The 20,548-nt window shown below is 41.1% G+C and overlaps 1 protein-coding gene across 1 annotated transcript in view; it reads left to right on the forward strand.

The window, feature by feature from the left end:
- The window catches only part of TINAG (tubulointerstitial nephritis antigen), a 105,869-nt gene that overhangs the window by 76,055 nt on the left and 9,266 nt on the right, over positions 1-20,548 (forward strand). The window contains exon 9 of the mRNA XM_029074029.2: positions 3,325-3,448. Coding sequence (XP_028929862.1) covers positions 3,325-3,448 — 124 coding nt within the window. The remainder of the gene's footprint in view (positions 1-3,324; positions 3,449-20,548) is intronic.

Here is a 20,548-nt window from a genome sequence, read left to right on the forward strand (position 1 = left end):
GGGTCAGTTCTTGGCCCTCTTCTGTTCTCCATTTACACTCACTCCCTTGGTGAACTCATTCGCTCTCACGGCTTTGACTACCATCTCTACGCAGATGACACACAGATCTACATCTCCGCCCCGTCCTCTCCCCCTCCCTTCAGGCTCGCATCTCCTCCTGCCTCCGGGACGTCTCCACCTGGATGTCTGCCCGCCACCTAAAACTCAACATGAGCAAGACTGAGCTCCTCATCTTCCCTCCCAAACCCGGTCCTCTCCCAGACTTCTCTATCACCGTGGATGGCACAACCATCCTTCCCGTCTCTCGGGCCCGCGATCTCGGTGTCATCCTTGACTCGTCCCTCTCGTTCACCCCACACAACCTATCCGTTACCAAGACCTGCCGGTTTCACCTCTACAATATCGCCAAGATCCGCCCTTTCCTCTCCATCCAAATGGCTACCTTACCGCTACAGGCTCTCGTTATATCCCGGCTAGACTACTGTGTCAGCCTTCTCTCTGACCTCCCTTCCTCCTCTCTCTCCCCACTCCAGTCTATTCTTCACTCCGCTGCCCAGCTCATCTTCCTGCAGAAACGATCTGGGCATGTCACTCCCCTTCTTAAACAACTCCAGTGGTTGCCTATCAACCTCCGCTCCAAACAAAAACTCCTCACTCTAGGCTTCAAGGCTCTCCATCACCTTGCCCCTTCCTACCTCTCCTCCCTTCTCTCTTTCTACCGCCCACCCCGCACGCTCCGCTCCTCTGCCGCCCACCTCTTCACCATCCCTCAGTCTCGCCTATCCCACCGTCGACCCCTGGGCCACGTCCTCCCGCGGTCCTGGAACGCCCTCCCTCCTCACCTCCGCCAAACTGATTCTCTTCCCCTCTTCAAAACCCACTTAAAACTCACCTCCTCCAAGAGGCCTTCCCAGACTGAGCTCCTCTTCTCCCTCTACTCCCTCTACCACCCCCCCTTCACCTCTCCGCAGCTTAACCCTCTTTTCCCCCCATTTCCCTCTGCTCCTCCCCCTCTCCCTTCCCAAACCCTCAGCACTGTACTCGTCTGCTCAACTGTATATATTTTCATTACCCTATTTATTTTGTTAATGAAATGTACATCACCTTGATTCTATTTAGTTGCCATTGTTTTTACGAGATGTTCTTCCCCTTGACTCTATTTATTGCCATTGTTCTTGTCTGTCCGTCTCCCCCGATTAGACTGTAAGCCCGTCAAACGGCAGGGACTGTCTCTATCTGTTGCCGACTTGTTCATTCCAAGCGCTTAGTACAGTGCTCTGCACATAGTAAGCACTCAATAAATACTATTGAATGAATGAATGAATATGTTGATGAAGCTTAGAGTTATGCCATATAGGGTTATCCATAATGTAAAGGTCTAAGATGAAGCATCAGAAAAAGTTGATTCACCTGTGCTGGGCATCTGCAGCATTGGAAAAAATCAAAGGCTGACAGTCAAGTGACCAAAACCTAAATCAAAGGCAATGGCAGAAACTGCAGTTTTTTTACTGCATATAAGAAGGCAGTGGTAAGCCACTTTGTATCTTTACCAAAATAACCTCATGGATACACATACCAATAAGACTTAATGGCAGAAGACAGGACATCCTGGAGAGGGTGTGTCCATGAAGTCACTACGGATCGGAAATGATTCAACAACGTTTGAAGAAGAGAAATCCTGTTGATTAATCCATTGATATGATTTTGGACAGATAAGGCTGAATCAGCTTGACTTAAGTCTTAACCAACCTTACATAACAAGCTTTCAAGGGTAGGTCCTTTGAGATGGTTGGCTCCCAACAGCTGCTCTCTTTTTGAGCCACCACAGAAGGCTTTGGAGGGAAGGTCAATGATCAGGACTCTGTCAGCAATGCATGACCAGTTCCCTACCCTAGCCTGCCCCAGGAGGTGCTGGGTGTCTCAGTGACTTGCCCAACATCACACAGCAGACAAGTAGAGAAGCTGGGATTAAAATCCAGGTCCTTACACCTAGTATGTCTAGACCAATAACTCTAATGATAATTCTGGTATTTATTGAGCACTTACTATATACCATGAACTTTACTAAACACAGGAGTAGATACAAGATAATTAGATTAGACACTTCTTCACTTTAGGGTCACAGTCTAAGTAGCAGGGAGAACAAGTATTGCATCCCTTTATACTGATGAGGAAAGTGAGGCCCAGAATTTTGTGATTTGCCCAAGCTCATTCAGAAGGCAAGCAGCAGAGCTGGAACTACATTCCAGGTCTTCTGGTCCATGTTCTTTCCCCAGGCCATGCTGCTTCTTAATTTAAGCCCAGCTGTTCTGCTACAACGCAGGAAGAATAGGGATTTTGCTTGTCTGTCTCCCCTGATTAGACTGTAAGCCCGTCACAGGGCAGGGACTGTCTCTGTCTGTTACCGATTTGTACATTCCAAGCACTTACTACAGTGCTCTGCACATAGTAAACGCTCAATAAATACTATTGAATGAATGAATTATTCTTTTCTCCTTCCTCTCTTCTGCCAAATAAGCATTTTTTAAAGGAACCCAGGCTAACACACTCAATATTGCCTGGTGTAGTTGAAATGTAAAGAGCTCTTACCCTCTCTTGGGCAACATGAAAATTAATTATCTGTGGCTCACTTGGAATTATCCACACAACTCAGTGGACTCTTTTACTTTACCAAGAAAACAGAAACAGTGGATCCTTTCTCAATCTAAATCTGAAACTGTTCTTGCAAGAGTTTGCCATCAGCTCAGCCAACATGGAATTCTAAGAATGAAATCTTGGCATAATAAGTGTATTCACTCCAAAGCCTAGACATTCATTTATATGTGCCAGAAAAAGGTTTACATTAATTACAGGATTAAAGGCAATTATTGTAAGCCTCTTTTTCTAGACTCATTCCCCCTCTGCAACCTCAAGTGGAGCTGTTAATAGGTTTGTGGTGAGGAACAAGGCTGAGGGAGAAAGGGCAATCTTTTGCCATATGTGAGAATATTGGGCCATAGTAGTAATGGTGTTTGTGGAATAGCACTGGTAATAAGTTCTTGCAAAGTGCACCTGAAGAACCACTTATTTCTTTCCTTTATTTAGAGTAAATACATTTTGAGAAGTAAAATATAGACTAATAGGAAAGAGTACTAGAAACACCAGTATGAAAGTTTATAATATGAAAGCAAATTTTATTAACAAAAGGAAATCACATAATCTCCATTTCTCAGTCCTTTCTGAACTGAATCCAAAATGACCAGGATATTTATCTCTGAGAAGACCAAGGATTTCTGAAGCTCAAATTGTTTTCTTCCAGGCTAATATTTCTGTTTATTCCTTTAGCGATAATGCAGGTGCATGATGATTTCTTCCACTACAAAACTGGGATCTACAGGCACATTACCAACATAAACTCTGAATCAGAAAACTATAAACAGTTGCGAACTCATTCCGTCAAACTCACTGGGTAAGTTAAATGATTACAATTTCCTTTTTGGCTGTAGCTACAGTATTTTTCCCTAACATGATACGGTAGTGTAAGTCTTAGAAAATGAAGCTCAATAGTCCAGGTGAAAATTGATGATTCTTATCACACATTGTGAATACTCTAGTTTCTCCTCTGTGAGAAGAAAACAGTACTTCACAGTACATTATTCTGGTATCATCAATCAATCAATGGTATTTAATGAGTGCTTACACTGTTTAGGCCACTGTCCTAATTTCTTGTGAGAGAACAATACAATCGAGTTGGTTGGTAGTTGGTACATGATCTCTGAAAATGAGGAGAGTCTAGAGGAATAAACTCAATCAACCAATCAATTGTGAGGATTGGATTGGAGATTGGGACCATCGGCAGTACCCAGTGGTAAGGTGATTCTGCATGTGGAATGACTTAAAGAGGAGGAATTTGGTCCTGTAGGGGTTCTGAAGTGTATGCTAAGAGGTAATTTTGATGACTTTACAAGTTGCTTACATTCAAAATATTACACCAAGATGGATTCAAGGTATATGAAAGTTCATTAGGATTTCTTTGGCGATTGTAAAATTTTAAGGTAAATCAATCCTCAGATTTTCACTTCTCCCCAAATAGGACTTAGCTAGGTAGATTAAGATAGTTCTTTAACATTGCCAGTATTATTTATATCTACTCTCACCCACTTTGTCCAGAAGACAGAGCAGGAGGCTGGCAGTTAGGAGACTTGGGTTATAATCAATCAGTGGTATTTATTACCTATTTACCTATTACCCTATTAATTTTGTTAATGAGATGTACATCACCTTGATTCTATTTATTTGCTATTGTTTTAATGAGATGTTCTTCCCCTTGATTCTATTTATTGTCATTGTTCTTGTCTATCTGCCCGATTAGACTGTAAGTCCATCAAAGGGCAGGGACTGTCTCTATCTGTTATTGATTCGTACATTCCAAGCGCTTAGTACAGTGCTCTGCACATAGTAAGCGCTCAATAAATACTATTGAATGAGTGAATGAATTTATTTAGTGCTTATGTGTGCAGAGTATTGTACTACTACTAATAATAATAATGTTGGTATTTGTTAAGCGCTTACTATGTGCAGAGCACTGTTCTAAGCACTGGGATAGATGCAGGGTAATCAGGTTGTCCCCCATGAGGCTCACAGTCTTAATCCCCATTTTACAGATGAAGTAACTGAGGCCCAGAGAAGTTAAGTGACTTGCCCACAGTCACACAGCTGACGAGCGGTTGATCTGGGATTTGAACCCATTACCTCTGACTCCCAAGCCCGGGCTCTTTTCACTGAGCCATGTTGCTTCTCTTGCACTAACCACTTGTGAGAGTAAAATACAACAGAGTTGGTGGCCATGTTCCCTAGCCATGAGGAATTTACTTGGTTTCTAATCTGATTAAAAGAAATGAGTTTCCTTCCTCCTTAGACTGTGAGCCTCAGGTGGGACAGGGACTGTGTCCAACCTGATTATCTTGTGTCTTCCCCAGTGTTTAGTGTGAGCACATAGTAAGTACCTAACAAGTACCACTAAAAAAATGTGGTAATAAACTTTACTATTCAATGGAGCATTTAAAGAATTCCATCTGGAATTATGAATTTCTCCTATATAGTCACACTGTGATCACCATATGGTTTTTCTATGATTTTTTTTCTGTTTAAATTCAATGAATAGTAAATGAAAGCTAAGGAGACAGTTTACTGGTATTATGTTTAATCCAAGGTAAATTGAAAAATCCCAAACAGATGGTTTAATTATAGTTTTTATATGCATGGAAAAGCCCGAAACAACTGACTTGGGCATCTCTATTGTATATACGATGGAAAAAGAAATGCATGTAGAGAGGATCTTTGATCCGTAGACTAGATAATGAAATAACATGCCATTTGGGTACTAAATGTAGAAAAAGGTTCTCTCTTCCTGGATTTTTTCTCAGTGGCAACAAAAGTCCCTGAGGACTCATGATTTCTGCAGGAGTTTTGGTGCCCACGCCAGCTTTCACAGGATAGTTGGTGACGAGTCTAGGTAGAATCATATATATTTGTGTGTGTGTGCGCACGCACGGGCGCATGTGCAAATAGGTATTGGACCTTTCTATCAAATTGTAATTACTGTATGGCAGTTTCTTATGGAATTCTGCTTTTTTTAATAGTACTTGCTAAGTGCTTACTATGTGTCAAACACAGTTTTAAGCAGAGAGTTACAAGTCAATTGAGTTGGACACAGTCCTTGCACTGCATGGGGCTCACAGTCTAAGTAGGAGTGTGAACAGGTGAACTAAGGCACAGAGAAGTTAAGTGATTTGCTCTAGTTCACATAGCAAGCAATTGGCAGACCTGTATTTAGAACTCAGATCCTATGAATCCCAGGCCCCTTCTCACTAGGCCATGCTGTTTCTCCTGGTACACCATAGTGTTTGTAAACCAAATTGTTTAGAAATGGACTTTAAATCTTTTAAGATTCTTTTAAGAATTCTTTTAAGACTATTAATCATTAATCCAAGTCCCAAGAGTGCAATAAGCATCCATGCAGCATTTAGTGACAGCTGATCTGTCAGGGATTTTCAGGGAGAAATCTGAGAAAATTTGAAGTACTTTTAGACATTTTCCAGACATTCAGAACTTATACAAAGAGGTTAATGCAAAGGGAGGGTGGGCTAGAGAGAGTAAGGAAGAAAGAGGTAGAGAGAGTGAAATAGAAAAAGGAATGGAAAATAGAGAGAAGAAAGCTAAACCATATATAATTGCTTAGCCAACCCTAGCTCCACAGGCTTCAAATTTCTTTAGATGACCAGATAGAGTTCTGCATGTGTTTACTGACAAGTTTAACACCTGGGCAGGACTTTCAGGAAAACTTCATATGCATTCCAGCATGGAGGAAGAGAATGAGATCAAGAGTCATGTGTCCCTCTTCTGAACTTAAAAGGCCCTACCAGCATGCTAATTGACTCTCATTTTCAGACAATGGCCAGGAAAAACAGTCCCCTGGCTTCTACGATAGTTGCCAGGAATGAGGTGCTACAAGAATAACTTTCCCATTTCCTCTTCAATCCTTGGATTTTAATTTCAACTTTAATAGGAGCCTGAACGTAGACATCACCCAAGCTCTATCAGCACTTGACTGCAAGGAATCCCATCAGACTACCTGTTTCATCTACTAAGGCTAAACTACTTACTGCCACTCCTTTTATTCACTTTTCATACTTCTTATCCATGAGGCACCTTTCCTCCACCTTACCCAAGTGCTCTGCTTTCTTTGTGAAATGATCTTTCTTAATGAAGACCCCAATTGGCCTTTAAAATCAAGAAATCAAACTCCACAGCACTTATATACATATCTGTGATTTATTCATATTAGTGCCTGTCTCTTCCTCTTGCCTGTAAGCTCAATGTGGACAGGAATGTGTCTGTTTATTGTTATATTGTTCTCTCCCAAGCAATTAGTACAGTGCTCTGCACACAGTAAACACTCAATAAATACAATTGAATGAAAGAATGAAGAAAATGACAAAGTTAAACGACATTGTACTAGGATCAGGAGGAATGTCTTTTAAAGTAGTAATAAAACCTAGATTTATTTTCTTTAAAGTTAGTATATTTCTCAATACTTCCTAAAATTCACAAACAAATTGCAGTGGTTTTTGAGCAAAAAAAGAGCTATAAATGGAAAAAATCATTATCATTTAGCAGCAGTAACAGTAACAATATTTATGACTACCTGTTGAACCACCAACACAATGCAGATGATTCCCAAATCTACATCTCCAGCCCTGATCCCTCTCCTTCTCTGCAGTCTTGCATTTTTCCCTGCCTTCAAGACATCTCTACTTGGATGTCCCACCAGTGCCACAAACCTAACATATCCCAAACAGAACTCCGTTATCTTCCCACCCAAACCCTGACTTCCTGCTGATTTTCATGTCACTGTAGATAGTACCATAATCTTCCTGTTTTACAAGCCTCAGCCTTGGTGTTATTCTTGACTCCTCTCTCTTACTCAGCCCACATATTCAATCCACACCTAAATCCTGTTAGTTCATCCTTCACAACATCACTAAAATCCACCCTTTTCTTTCCATTCGAACTACTAACGTGCTAATCCAAGCATTAATCCTATTGTGACTTAATTATTTAATTACTGTATCAGCCTCCTTGCTGACCTCCTTCCCTCCCGTCTTTTCCACTTTAATCCATACTTCACTCTGCTGCTCAGATCTTTTTTCTACATATTTCCACACTCTCCCCGAACTTCTAGAGGTTGCCCATCTACCACTGCACCAAGCAGAAACTCTTTAAAGTACTCAATATTCTTGCCCCTTCCTACTTTACCTCACTGCTTTCCTAATAATAGTAATAATAATTAATGATCATGGTATTTATTAAGCGCTTACTATGTGCCAGGCATTGTTCTAAGCTCTGAGGTGGATACAAGCAAATAGGGTTGGACACAGTCCCTGTCCCATGTGGGGCTTACACCTTCAATTCCCATTTTACAGATGAGGTAAATGAGGTACAGAGGAGTGAAGTTACTTGCCCAAGGTCACACAGCAGACAAATTGCAGAGCCGGGATTATAAACCATGGTCTTCTGACTCCTAGGCCCTTGCTCTATCCACTACACCCATGCTGCTTTTCTACTACAACCCAGCCCACACACTTCGTTCCTCTAATGCCAACCAAGTCACTGTACCTCAATCTCATCTCTCACCACCAACATCTTGCCAAAGTCCTGCCTCTGGCCTGGAAGGCAATCTTTCTTCATGTATGACTGACAATTACTTTTCCCACCTTCAAAGCCTTATTGAAGGCATAACTCCTCCAAAAGACCTTTCCTGACTAAGCCTTCATTTTCTCTTCTCTCAAGTCCTTTGGCAACGTGCTTGTAACTTGGATTGGCTCCCTTTATTCAGCCCTCCCTCAGCCCCCACAGCACTTATGTACATATCTGTAATTTATTTATTTATATTGATGTCTGTCTCCCGCTGTAAAATGTAAGCTTACTGTGGGCAAGGAACGTGTCTACCATCTTTCTCAAGTGGTTAGTACAGTGCTCTGGACACAGTAAACGCTCTAGAAATATGAACAGGCACACTGACACTTGTTATTTTATAGGTGCACCATTATTAAATGTCCCCCCTTATTTTCATCTCTGCTCATCTCTCACTGTTGGCATGGAAACAAACTCCTTGTTCATTTGTGTTGCAGCATCTGCCACTTGCAGATCGAATGGCTGTTTGGGGGCTTGTTCCTTGCTCTCACTATCTTCCAGCTTCTTTTCAAAGAAAGCAGCTCCTTCCTGATTTCTTAATTCCAAACCATCAGTTAGTGAATGTTGTCTCCAAACAACTGACTGCTATATCACTTGTTTGGAAAATAGGTTTTGTTAAGTCTTCACATAACATGCCTGGCCTTCCCTAAGTGCAGTTATCCCCTTTCAGTTCACCATAAAGCAGCTGCATGGGAATCCTGCTCTTGTTCATCCCACCCAGCAGTTGACTAAATGCTGTTGAATCAGCATTGTATTGCACTCTCCCAAATGCTTAGTACAGTGCTCTGCACATAGTAAGCACTCGAAAATACCACTGATTGATTGACTGCATCCCTTGCTCAAGGAGCTGGATATGCCTTCTGTGGGAGTTAAGCTTTCATATCCATCTAAATTCACATCTCCTCCTAAAGGCCTGTGTAACTCCTCATTTCCACTTTTTGCTCTCCCTTCAGTGATGCCTCTGTACTTGGATCAAAATCCTTTTGACATTTTATATGTACCCAACTCCCACCCCCATAGCACTTATATGCATATTCTTAGACTCTCCCATTTCCCCTATCTGTAATTTAACTGTCTCCTTCTCTAGATTCTCAGCTCCTTGTGAGCAGGGATCACAACTACTAACTCTATTGTACTGTACTCTCCCGAGCATTTAGTTCAGTATTCTGCACACAGTAAGCACTCAATAAATACTACTGACTGACTGATTGATCTTGCCTCATGCCTCAGGTTCCTCATCTGTAAAAATGGGGATTAAATACCTGTTCTCCCTCTCCTGTCAAGAGATTGTTTTGACAGAGATTGTTTCTAATCTGATTATAGTGTATTTGCCCTAGTACTTAGTATATAGTGTTTGGCAAATGTGTTTAATAAACATCACAATTATTATTAAGTAGTACAATTTAGTAACATAATTTTGTCTCCGTTGGTGATGAACACCTTTGGTTTTCTAGCATAGATGTTAAAATATAACTTCAATTTTCTTCAGGCTTATTGTGAATCCTTAGTGACTCTGCCCAATGATTCATAATCATTGCCCGTCTTCTTGTGAATATGCCTCAAGAGCAGAGTCATCGGTTTTAAGCAGTTCCTGGAAGACTGTCTCAGACCTTTGATGATGTTCACAGTCTGTCAAGTTGAAAGAATTTCCTAATGGATTGGAAGCATATTCTAACACCAGTTCCCAGCTCTGCTGCATTTTCAAGCATAGCGTAGTTTGAATAGAACTGAACCTAACTAACAGCCCTCACTTAAGCTGATGCTTGAAAAGTCAGGCAGTGGTATCTTTAAGTCTGAGTTGACTGACCATGCCATTGTGCAGCAGCCTACCGATATTATTTGAAATTCTTAGGCCACCCAACTTGCTTAGGAATTGACATGCCTAAATGTATTCATGGTATCAAACTCTTTTTAAGATATATGAACCCAATTCCCACAATATTTTGAGGGAGAAAGTAGCAGATTGAAAAACTGAAGCAACTGAAATGTGAGGCAGTTTTCCTCACTTCAGTTAACAATCCCAAGCAAAGTGATTTTCTATTTCCTGATTCTGTAAAAGATGTTTATGGAGCCTAACTGATAACCAGGAAATCACTCAGGCACAGGTGTCCAAGGCCTCTTGCCTTCCCCATAAGAGGTTTTACCTAAGTGATCTAGGATGATAGATTATTTCCACATTTTACTGATGACCATCTTTCTACTCAGACCAGCCTACGTCAGGTTCCATGACCACTGACTGTATCTACTATCCCTGGCTATAGTCTCATAACCAATGCTACTGGGCCTAGAGTCATCAGGCAAGAGAAGTTGCAGTGGTTCATCACATTACCAAAGAATACTGAGAAACAGCATAGCTTAGTGGAAAGAGCATAATCCTGGGAATCAGATGACTTGGGTTCTAATCCCAGTCTTAATCGTCATTTTACAGGTGAGGTAACTGAGGCATCAAAAAATAAAATGACTTGCCCAAGCTCACATAGAAGTCAAATGGAAGAGCTGAGATTAGAACCCAGGTCCTCTGACTTCCAGGTCTGTGCTCTTTCCCCTAGGCCATGATATTTCTGATCTTCAAATCAAAGGACAGCCCTAACCTCAAGTTGAAGTCCATTTTTATTTTGGCTTTCTTTATTTCTACTGAATAGCTCACCTGAGCACTTTTTATCTTATTCTTGACTTCTTCAGTGTTAACAGCTTCAGTCATTCATTGATAGGTAGTACTACATGACTTCAGTGGCATCTTGAGTTGCAAACAGCAGATGCACTGTTTCAACTGCATTTTTTCCAGCTCTGCAGTATGATTAAAATGAGAATGATTTTGCTTGTTGATCACAGTTTTAGTATGATTTTAAGATATCCCATTTTCTGCAGCCAAGGACTTTTTTATTTATCTCAAATATTAGAACAAACTGTAATGATTTTCTAAGGCCTCCCTTCAGCCATATTGTCTTAGAGAACAACTAAGGCTCAAGAACCCACTTCTGTTATAAAATATGCCATCACTATTGGTTCCCAGTATTATTTTGCATCTCGTATAAATTTTTACAATATTTTTTAGGTTCCTAACGAGAGACAATCAGTAGAACAAATTTATTGAGCATGTACTATGTGCCGAGGAAGAATACAATATGATGAAGATGGTAGCACGTTCCTTGCCCACAATGAGCTTACAGTCTAAAGGGGGTTCTGACATTAATATAAATGAAAAAAAATACAGATATGTAAATAAATGCTGTGGAGTAAAGGGAGGGATGTATCAAAGGCACAAATCCAAGTACAAGGGCAACATAAAAGGGAGAGGGAATGGAAGATAGTGAGGCCTAATGGAAAAAATATACAATTGGAAATCGGGAGTCTTGATTTCATGTAACTGCAAGCTGTGTAGCTTCTCTGTGCCTCAGTTTCCTCATCTGTAAAATGGGGATAAGAGACTTCCCCTCTCACCATTTAAGATTGTGAGCCCCTGTGAAACAGGCACTGAATCTCAAATAATTATGATGATGATGGTATTTGTTAAGCACTTACTATATGCCAAGCACTGGGACAGATACAAGGTCATCAGGTTGTCCCACATGGGGCTCACAGTCTTCATCCCCATTTTACAGATGAAGTAACTGAGGCCCAGAGAAGTTAAATGACTTGCCCAAAGTCAAATAGCTGACAATTGGAGGAGCCGGGTTTAGAACCCATGATCTCTGTCTTCCAAGCCCCATGCTCTTTCCACTAAACCACTCTGCTTCTCTAACTGTCTTGTATCTAGCCTAGTGCTAGAGGGGCCAAAGGTGCTTCAGGAAAGTGAATGTCTCCCTGCATTGCCTGCAAAACTAAATCACTCACTCCTTTCTCATCCTAGTTCTAAATTTGTATGGAAGAGGAAGGATGATAAAATGCTTGACTGATTGCTTTGGGTTTTCTCATTGTTTTTGACACTATTTGAATTCTGGTCTCCTTGTCTGTCAGTATTGGTCTGAGTAGATAATATCATTTTTCTCCTTATTTGTTTTCAGACCATATGCTCATCTCTTAGCTATCTCGAACTACAGCTAGTTCCTTTCTGCTCACCAACACGTTTGTCCGCCTTCTTTCTGAATGGCCTTTATTTTTATTTATACAAACTGGATATTTTGACCTTCTCTTTGGTACTCAAAAATTTTTCTCTTTTTGTCTTCATAAAAGATAATGTCATGGGGAAAGGGTACACCCAGATCTACTTTTTTTTTTTTGACAAATATCCAAGAAAAAAGTCTTGGTTCTGAACAATGCCAAATTGATCTTCATTATAATTTCTTTATCTCCTTTCCAGCTGCCAGACTTTGCACCTGCCACAAAATTAGTTTTCTGGAGGGTACTAAATCTTTGGAATGGAAGGCAGCAACAAAAATCCCAAATCTCCAAGTGCCTAAAGCTACTCCTAGTAGTGATTTAGGTTTGAGAGGAAGTAGAAATGCTTCCGGCCCATTGGGGACTGTGAGTGCCTGGTATCAATGTTCTCTCTTTGTTCTCCTCCTATCTCTCTGATCACTTCTTCTCAGTCTCTTTTGCTGGCTCCTCTTCTCCCTCCCATCCTCTGATGGTAGGGGTCACTCAGGGCCCAGTTCTAGGTTCCCTTCTGGTCTTCCTCTACACCCACTTCCTTGAAGAACTCATTCACTCCCATGGCTTCATTTGCCATATCTATGCAAATGATACCCAAATCTTCATCTCCAGCCCTGACCTCTCTCCTCCCCTGGAATCTTACATTTATTTCTGTCTTCAAGACATATCTACTTGCATGTTCTGTCACTGCCTCAAATTAAATTCATCCAAAAACTGAAACCCTTATCTTCCCATCCAAACACTGCCTTCTCCATTTCTTTTCCATCGCTATAGATAATATTACTATCCTCACTATTTCACAAGCCCATAACCTTGTCCTTGTCCTTGACTCATCTCTTGCATTCCACCCACATATTCAGTCTGTCACTGAATAGTGTCAATTCTACCTTCACAACATTGTCAAAATCTGCCCTTTCTTCTCCATCCAAACTGCTACCACGTTCATTCCAGCACTTATCCTACCCTGCCTTGACTACTGCACTTGCCTCTTCTCTGACCTCCCGGCCTCCCATCTCTCCCCACTCCAATTCATATTTCACTCTGCTGTGTGGATCATTTATTAACAAATATGTTCAGTCCATGTCTCACCATTCCTGGAGAACCTCCAATGACTGCCCATCCACCTCCTCATTAAACAGAAACTCCATACCATAAGTTTTAAAGCACTCAATCAGTTTGTCCCATCCTACTTACCTCACTAATCTCCTACTATAGCCAGGCCTGCACACTCTGCTCTTCTAGCTCAAGATTACTCACTTTGCCCAGATCTCATCTATCTCACTGGCAACCTCTTTCCCATGTCCTTCCCCTAACCTGGAACTCCCTCCTCTTCTATATGCATCAAATTACCACTCTTTCCACCTTCAAAGCATTACTGAAGTCATATCTTCTCCCAGCAGCCTTCCCTGATTATTTCCTTTTTTTCCCTGCTCACTGTCCCTTCTGCATCATTTATGCCCTTGGATCTGGACCTTTGGACATTTAATAATAATAATAATAATAATAATGTTGGTATTTGTTAAGCGCTTACTATGTGCAGAGCACCGTTCTAAGCACTGGGGTAGATACAGGGTCATCAGGTTATCCCACGTGAGGCTCACAGTCTTAATCCCCATTTGACAGATGAGGGAACTGAGGCACAGAGAAGTTAAGTGACTTGCTCACAGTCACACAGCTGACAAGTGGCAGAGTTGGGATTCAAACCCATGACCTCTGACTCCCAAGCCCAGGCTCTTTCCACTGAGCCATGCTGCTTCTCTTAATATTCACTCAACCCCCAACCCCACAGTGCTTATGTACTTATCTTTAAATTTGGTATTATATTTTATTTATTCATATTAATGTCTGTCTCTCCCTCTAGACTGTGAGCTTGTTATGGGTAGGGAACATGTCCTCTAATTTTGTTGTATTGCATTCTCTCAGGAGTCTGGTACAGTACTCTGCACATATAAGTGCTCAATAAATAATGTTGATTTGATTGATTAATCGATCAGTGTATACACCCAATGGAGCAACAACAAACTTTATAAACCCCTAGTGGTCTGAAAAAATTTTTGCTTTTATGGTGGTTGACCCAACCAGGATCTATGCCTTCCTCTCCATCCAATCAGTCCATCAATAGTATTTATTGAGCACTTACTATGTGCAGAGAACTGTACTAAGAGTTTGGGAGAGTACAAAGTAATGGGGTTGGTAGATACTTTCCCTGTGCACAATAAGCTCACATCCAGAAAGCCACGTGCTAATCAATCAATCAATCAACAGTATTTATTGAGCACTTATTGTGCAGAACACTGTACTAATAGCTTGGGAGAGTACCAATCCACAATTAATCAGTGGTTTATAATAATAATAGCAATAATGGAATTTGTTAAGCACTTACTATGCACTTGGAACAGTGCTTTGCACATAGTAAGTGCTTAACAAGTGCCATTATTATTATTATTATGTGCTGGGCACTGTTCTATGTGTTCGGGTGAATACAAGCAAATTAGGTTGGACACAGTCCCAATCCCCATTTTACAGATGCAGTAACCGAGGCCCAGAGAAGTGAAGTGACTTGCCCAAGGGCACACAGCAGACAAGTAACAAAACTGGGATTAGAATCCATGACCTCATGTCTCCCAGGCCTATGCTCTATCCACTACACCACGTTACTTCTCGAGCATTTATTTATCAATCCCTTGATGTGTGCAGAGTGCTGCTGTAAGCTCATGGGAGAGTGCAATATAACACTGATAGACATAGGTTATGTTTACAAAAGTAACAAACCTAAATCCTCAAATAACCCCAAAATGCCAGTTTGAACAACTGAGAGGACTTCTGGCATCTTCTTTCCAAACCAGGGTGACCTACTGTACTGTCATGTCCTGACTTGAATACTGCCTCAGTTGCCTCATTAGCCACTTGCCTCCATTCTTACCTCTCACTTTGCTGCCTGGTTCATTTACTAAAATATCATCCTTTACACATCTTCCCACTTCTCAAAAAATCCTTAAATAGTACCCCTTTTCTCTCTACATCAAGCAGAAACTTTTAACCCTTCATTTTAAAACATTGAATCAACACTCTCCTTCCTATTTATCTGTCCTCTTCTCCCAGAAAACCTCAGCTCAAACTTATTTCTCTTGTACTAACCTAACCGTCATGCTGCATTCTTATCTCTCCTACCATCTAAAATAATAATATTGATACTTGTTAAGCACTTACTACATTTCCAGCATTGTTCTAAGCAACTGGGGAAATATAAGATAATCAGGTTGGACACGGTCTCTATCCCACATGGAGTTCAAAATTTTAGTAGGAGGGAACAAGATTTACTCCCCATTTTACAGTGGTGAAACCGAACACTGAGAAGTTAAGGAATTTCCACAAGGTCACACAGAAGATCAGTGGTGGAGCCCAGATTAGAAACCAGGTTCTCTGTCTCCTAGACCTGCTCTTTCAATGCCAATGTCCTCCGCCCTGCCTGGGACTCCCTCACTATTCAAATTAATCAGGCCACTGCTCTCCCCATTTTCAAATCCCTTTTGCAACTGCATCTCTTTGAGGAGGTCTTTGCCAAATAATATCTATTTCTCTCCTACTAAAATCACCCAACCGCTACTGTCATTTCAATGTGTTGCACCACTTTAGCATTCAAACGCTATAGTCCATAAACCATTTTCACTCTTCCTCCTCTCTGTTTTATTGTCTCTCTTTCCTGCTAAGGATCATGTCTTCTACCTCTGTTGTACTCTTGCAAATATAACACTCAATTAGTGTTATCAGTTAATTGATTGACTCATCATAGGCAGCTGGGTATTTAGTCTCATTATCATCATCATTTATTAAGAAATGAAGGGCTAATTTAAAACACCCATTTCTTTAGTTTATTTGAAAAGAAGAGCAAGGTTAGAACCAGAAGGGACTGAGAAAGATCTTCTCTTTGAGGACAGGGTCTATGTTGATTATTTGTTTAAATTCTCTGGATGCCTAGTGTAGTGTCCTGCACCAAGATAGTGTTGAGTAAATCATGGTAATGATGTTGATGATAATAGCGATGATGACAGTGATGAAAAAAATGGAGAAATGAAGGTGACTCATGCAGTCACATACTGATAATCAACATCCCACAGCAATCATTATCAGAATTTTAGTTGCATTTCACCAGTCACCAGAGCTGTGGCTTTCTTAGATTGGGTGAAAGAGGCAGGATTTGGCAAACTTATTATTAACAGGTGGAAATCCAGGGAAAACCTGGGAAGTCCCAGAGTCCTTTAGGGAGACAAAAGATCATAAAGATAAATCCATCAAGTAGCAAGTTTCATGTACAATAAGTGCCTCTTTATAACAAGGGGAGATGAAGGATCTGTTGGAGCATTTGATTTCCATCCTAACAGTCACTTTGGGGAATTTAATAAATGACCCAGAGGCACAGGATTTAAAATGGTGCTCTAAAAGCCCCATCCCTGCCTCATCTCCATAAGATCATCAGCTTGTCTAATTGGGCCAGGAGCTAGCTGGGCTGCAGCTTGTTCTGTAGGGCTCTGAGGCTGGGGCTCAGTCAGTCAGTCAATCGTATTTATTGAGCATTTACTGTGTATAGAGCACTTGGGAGAGTACCGTGTAACAATACAAAAGATACATTCCCTGCCCTCATTGAGTTTTAAAGATAGAACCTTGACCCTAAATTGAGCCCTTGAGAGGTATCAAAGAAGTGATAAATGCAATACCCCCAAGAAGCTTACACTCTAATGGGGAAGACAAACAGAAGTATTTACAAAGTCTAGATGAATAAAAAAGTCACTTTGTGGGAGAGATACCTGTGTGGCGGTGACAGTGGCATTTTTGGAGACAAGAGGAAGGAGAGGGCACAACAAGGAGATTTAAGGGAAGGGGAGTGAGGGGTAGAATGAGAAGATGGAGGGGGAAATGCAAATAGGTAAAGGAGGGAAGAGAAAGGAAGGAAAAAGAACTCTCTATCTTGCTGCTCTGCCACCCGTGTCATTTATTAAATTCCATAAAGTGAGTGTTGAGAAAGAGTGTTGCCTAGTGGAAAGAGCACCAACCTTAATGTTATGGGTTATCTGCTCTTTGACCTTGGGCTAGTCACTTAATTTCTCTGTACCTCAGTTTCCTCATCTGTAAAATGAAGTTATGTTCTCTTTCCAATTTAGATTGGAATCCCCATGTAGGACAAGGACTGTGGCTAACTGGATTATTTTGCACATACCCCAGGACTTAGAATAGTGTTTAGATCATGTAGTTAACAAATACTTAACATTACAAATGTTACAAATACTACATTTACAATTGTGTTGTGATGGAGAGTTTCATTAATTCATTCACTCATATTCATTGAACAAATCATATCACAGCAGCAATTTGCATTCTAAGGGTACTGTTCCTTCTGATTAGTCAATATCAGGTAGGAAACGACCAGTCACATAAGTAAGAGTTGAGGTGGAGACCAGGTAAGTTTACCATTGCCACAGGAGCTGTGAGAAACAATTTAGCAGCAAATTTCTGGTTTCTGCCTCCATTGGAACAGTCACTGTTTCCAAATTGATTTTCAAAATTAAATGGACAACATCATAATTGAATACTATTCATTACGGGCCTGCATGAGCATGACTGCGCTAACTGCTGCAGAAAATCAATCTGAAAACTCAGTCCCTGTCCTTAAAGGGTTTGCAATGAGTGTACCCACATGCAGAAAGGCATTTCAATAGGGCACAAATGGGTCTTTCATTTAACAGATACAACAATTATCATTATTTGATCAATTCCATAGTAGTGATCACTTCTCATGGTTCCCTTTCACTTCCCCCCATCCCTTGGGAGGTGGCTTGACTCTTGCTTTTTTAATTTTATATGAAGCATTGGCATCTAGTGAATCCAGCCTTAAACAGAGGCTGGGGAGGAATTTGAACAGAAGTGACTCTCAGCAAACATTAGCTAGTTGTCATGTCACTGGTGAAGTTGGTGAGGCAGGTGAGGGCCTCGAGGGGATGGGGGACTCAAATCAAAGTTAAAATGGTTGGCTGAGGGAACGTGGCGAAGGACTGATGTGTGACTGCAGTAGCATAAATTTTAAGTTGGACTTTATAAGGAGAATGAAGACCTGAAACTTGTCTGAGAATAATTTTTCAACGGGGTAGTATAGGATACACTCCATTTTGCAATCTCCTGAGCACTGCAATATCCTGATTCATGAACAGCTCCTTACCGGGAAAAAAATATGACTGAAAAAGTTTCAATCACAAGAGAGATGACAAAAACACTGATATTTGAGGGCACTTGTGGTTGCAAAAATATTTAATCCAGTAGTTATTTTGTTGTTATTGCCACAGGATGCTCATTGCCGTCGTTTCTTTAGACTCGCTTCTTACCTTGTTTTCATTTCCTAAAGCAATAAAACAATAGGCTATGTCTTAATACAGTGCTTGGCCAAGGGTAAGGACTCCACAAATGTCAGAAATAATAAGACTATCAAGTTCCATCGTATATTTGTATATATGTGGAGAAATGCTACTTATTTTTTGGATCATGTTGAGAGTCTCTAGGTCTGATAAACGTCAGAGAGATAAACACCAAGTTACAGGGCTCACGGATCTCTTCCTTTCTTTCCTTTTTCTGAGGTTAAAGTGAACCCAAGCCAAATCAGATTTGAAGGTGTCTGGAGGTTTGGCCTGGCCATGAATTGTAGAGCTGACACTTCACCGCACTTTCAGCCCCATAACACTTATGTGCATAAACATAATTTGTTTTAATGTCTGCCTGCCCCTACAGTTCGTAAGTTTTTTATGAGCAGAGATCATGTCTACCAACTCTGTAAAACTGGACTCTCTAAAATGCTTAGTACAGTGTTCTAAACACAGTAAGCATTTAATAAATGCCAGTGATTGATTGATTGATAGGCCTGAAAACCCCTTAGACCACAGCATTTAGACCACTGAATCTTCTAGTGATTCAGAAAAAGAATGATCAAGAATTGAAAAACTTCCAAGCCTAGGCTTGACTATGAAGACAAGGAGTTGGGAAAGGAAGCAGTAATATTCCATAATGGAACTGGTTCCAGAGCCCAGGACTGAGGGATTTGAAGCATTCTTTGGTGGTGGCAGGAAGCTTATAAAATCTCATCTCCCTACAGCTTCACCTTTGTGTGTGTGTGAGTATATGGAACATGTTTAGTGTTTACTATTGGGTAGATACTGTACTAAGGACAGGGATAGGCACAAGGTACTCAGGTTGGACATGATCCCTGTCCCACACTGGGCTCACATTCTAAGTTCTTCATCACCATCCTTCCAGTCCCAAAAGCTCAGAATCTGGAATTGTCAATCAATCAATTGTATTTATTAAGCACTTACTGTGTGCAGAGCACCATACTAAGCACTTGGGAGAGTACACTATAATGGAGTTGAAAGATGCGTTCTCTGCCCTCAATGAGCTTATAGCATAGAGGCAGACATTAATATGAATAAATAAATTATAGATATAATAATAATAATGTGTGATATTTGTTAAGTACTTACTATGTGCCAGGCACTGTACTAAGTGCTGGGGTTGGGTAGATACAACAGAGGAGCAACATGGCATAGTCAATAGAGCAGGGGCCTGGAAGTCAGAAGATCATAAATTCTAATTCCGCCTCCACCGCTTGTCTGCTGTGTGACCTTGGGCAAATCACTTCACTTCTCTGGGCCTTAGTGATCTCATCTGTAAAATGGGGATCCAGACTGTGAGGTCCTTGTGGGACAGGGACTGTGTCCAACCCGATTTACTTGTATCTGCCTCAGCCTGCTTAACAAATACCATAACTATTATTATTATTATTATTACAACCAAGTCAGGTTAATGTAGTCCTGTCCTACATGGGGTTCACAGACTTAATCTTCATTTTACAAATGAGGGAACTAAGGCACAGAAAAGTTAAAAGATTTGCCCGTGGTCACAAAGCAGACAAGTGGCTCCCAGGCCCGTGTTCTATCCATTAGGCTAAGCCCAGTGGGGGCCGTTGCTTGAAAGTGGGAATCTAACAGTGGAGGGAGAGGTTGGCAGGGTCGAGGTTCTGATGGCCCCCAGGCCACAACTGCCCCACCCTTGGTCACCACCGATATAGAGAGCCTGGGCCAGCCGGATTGCCTCAGCTGGGAGAAGTGGGGCCCGGCTCACCGAGTATCTCTTTGAAACAGACAGGTAGCCCGGAAGCCAGATCAGAGCCTCATGCCCAAGA

Source organism: Ornithorhynchus anatinus, chromosome 1 (genome assembly GCF_004115215.2).
Source record: "Ornithorhynchus anatinus isolate Pmale09 chromosome 1, mOrnAna1.pri.v4, whole genome shotgun sequence".
Lineage (NCBI taxonomy): Eukaryota > Metazoa > Chordata > Mammalia > Monotremata > Ornithorhynchidae > Ornithorhynchus > Ornithorhynchus anatinus.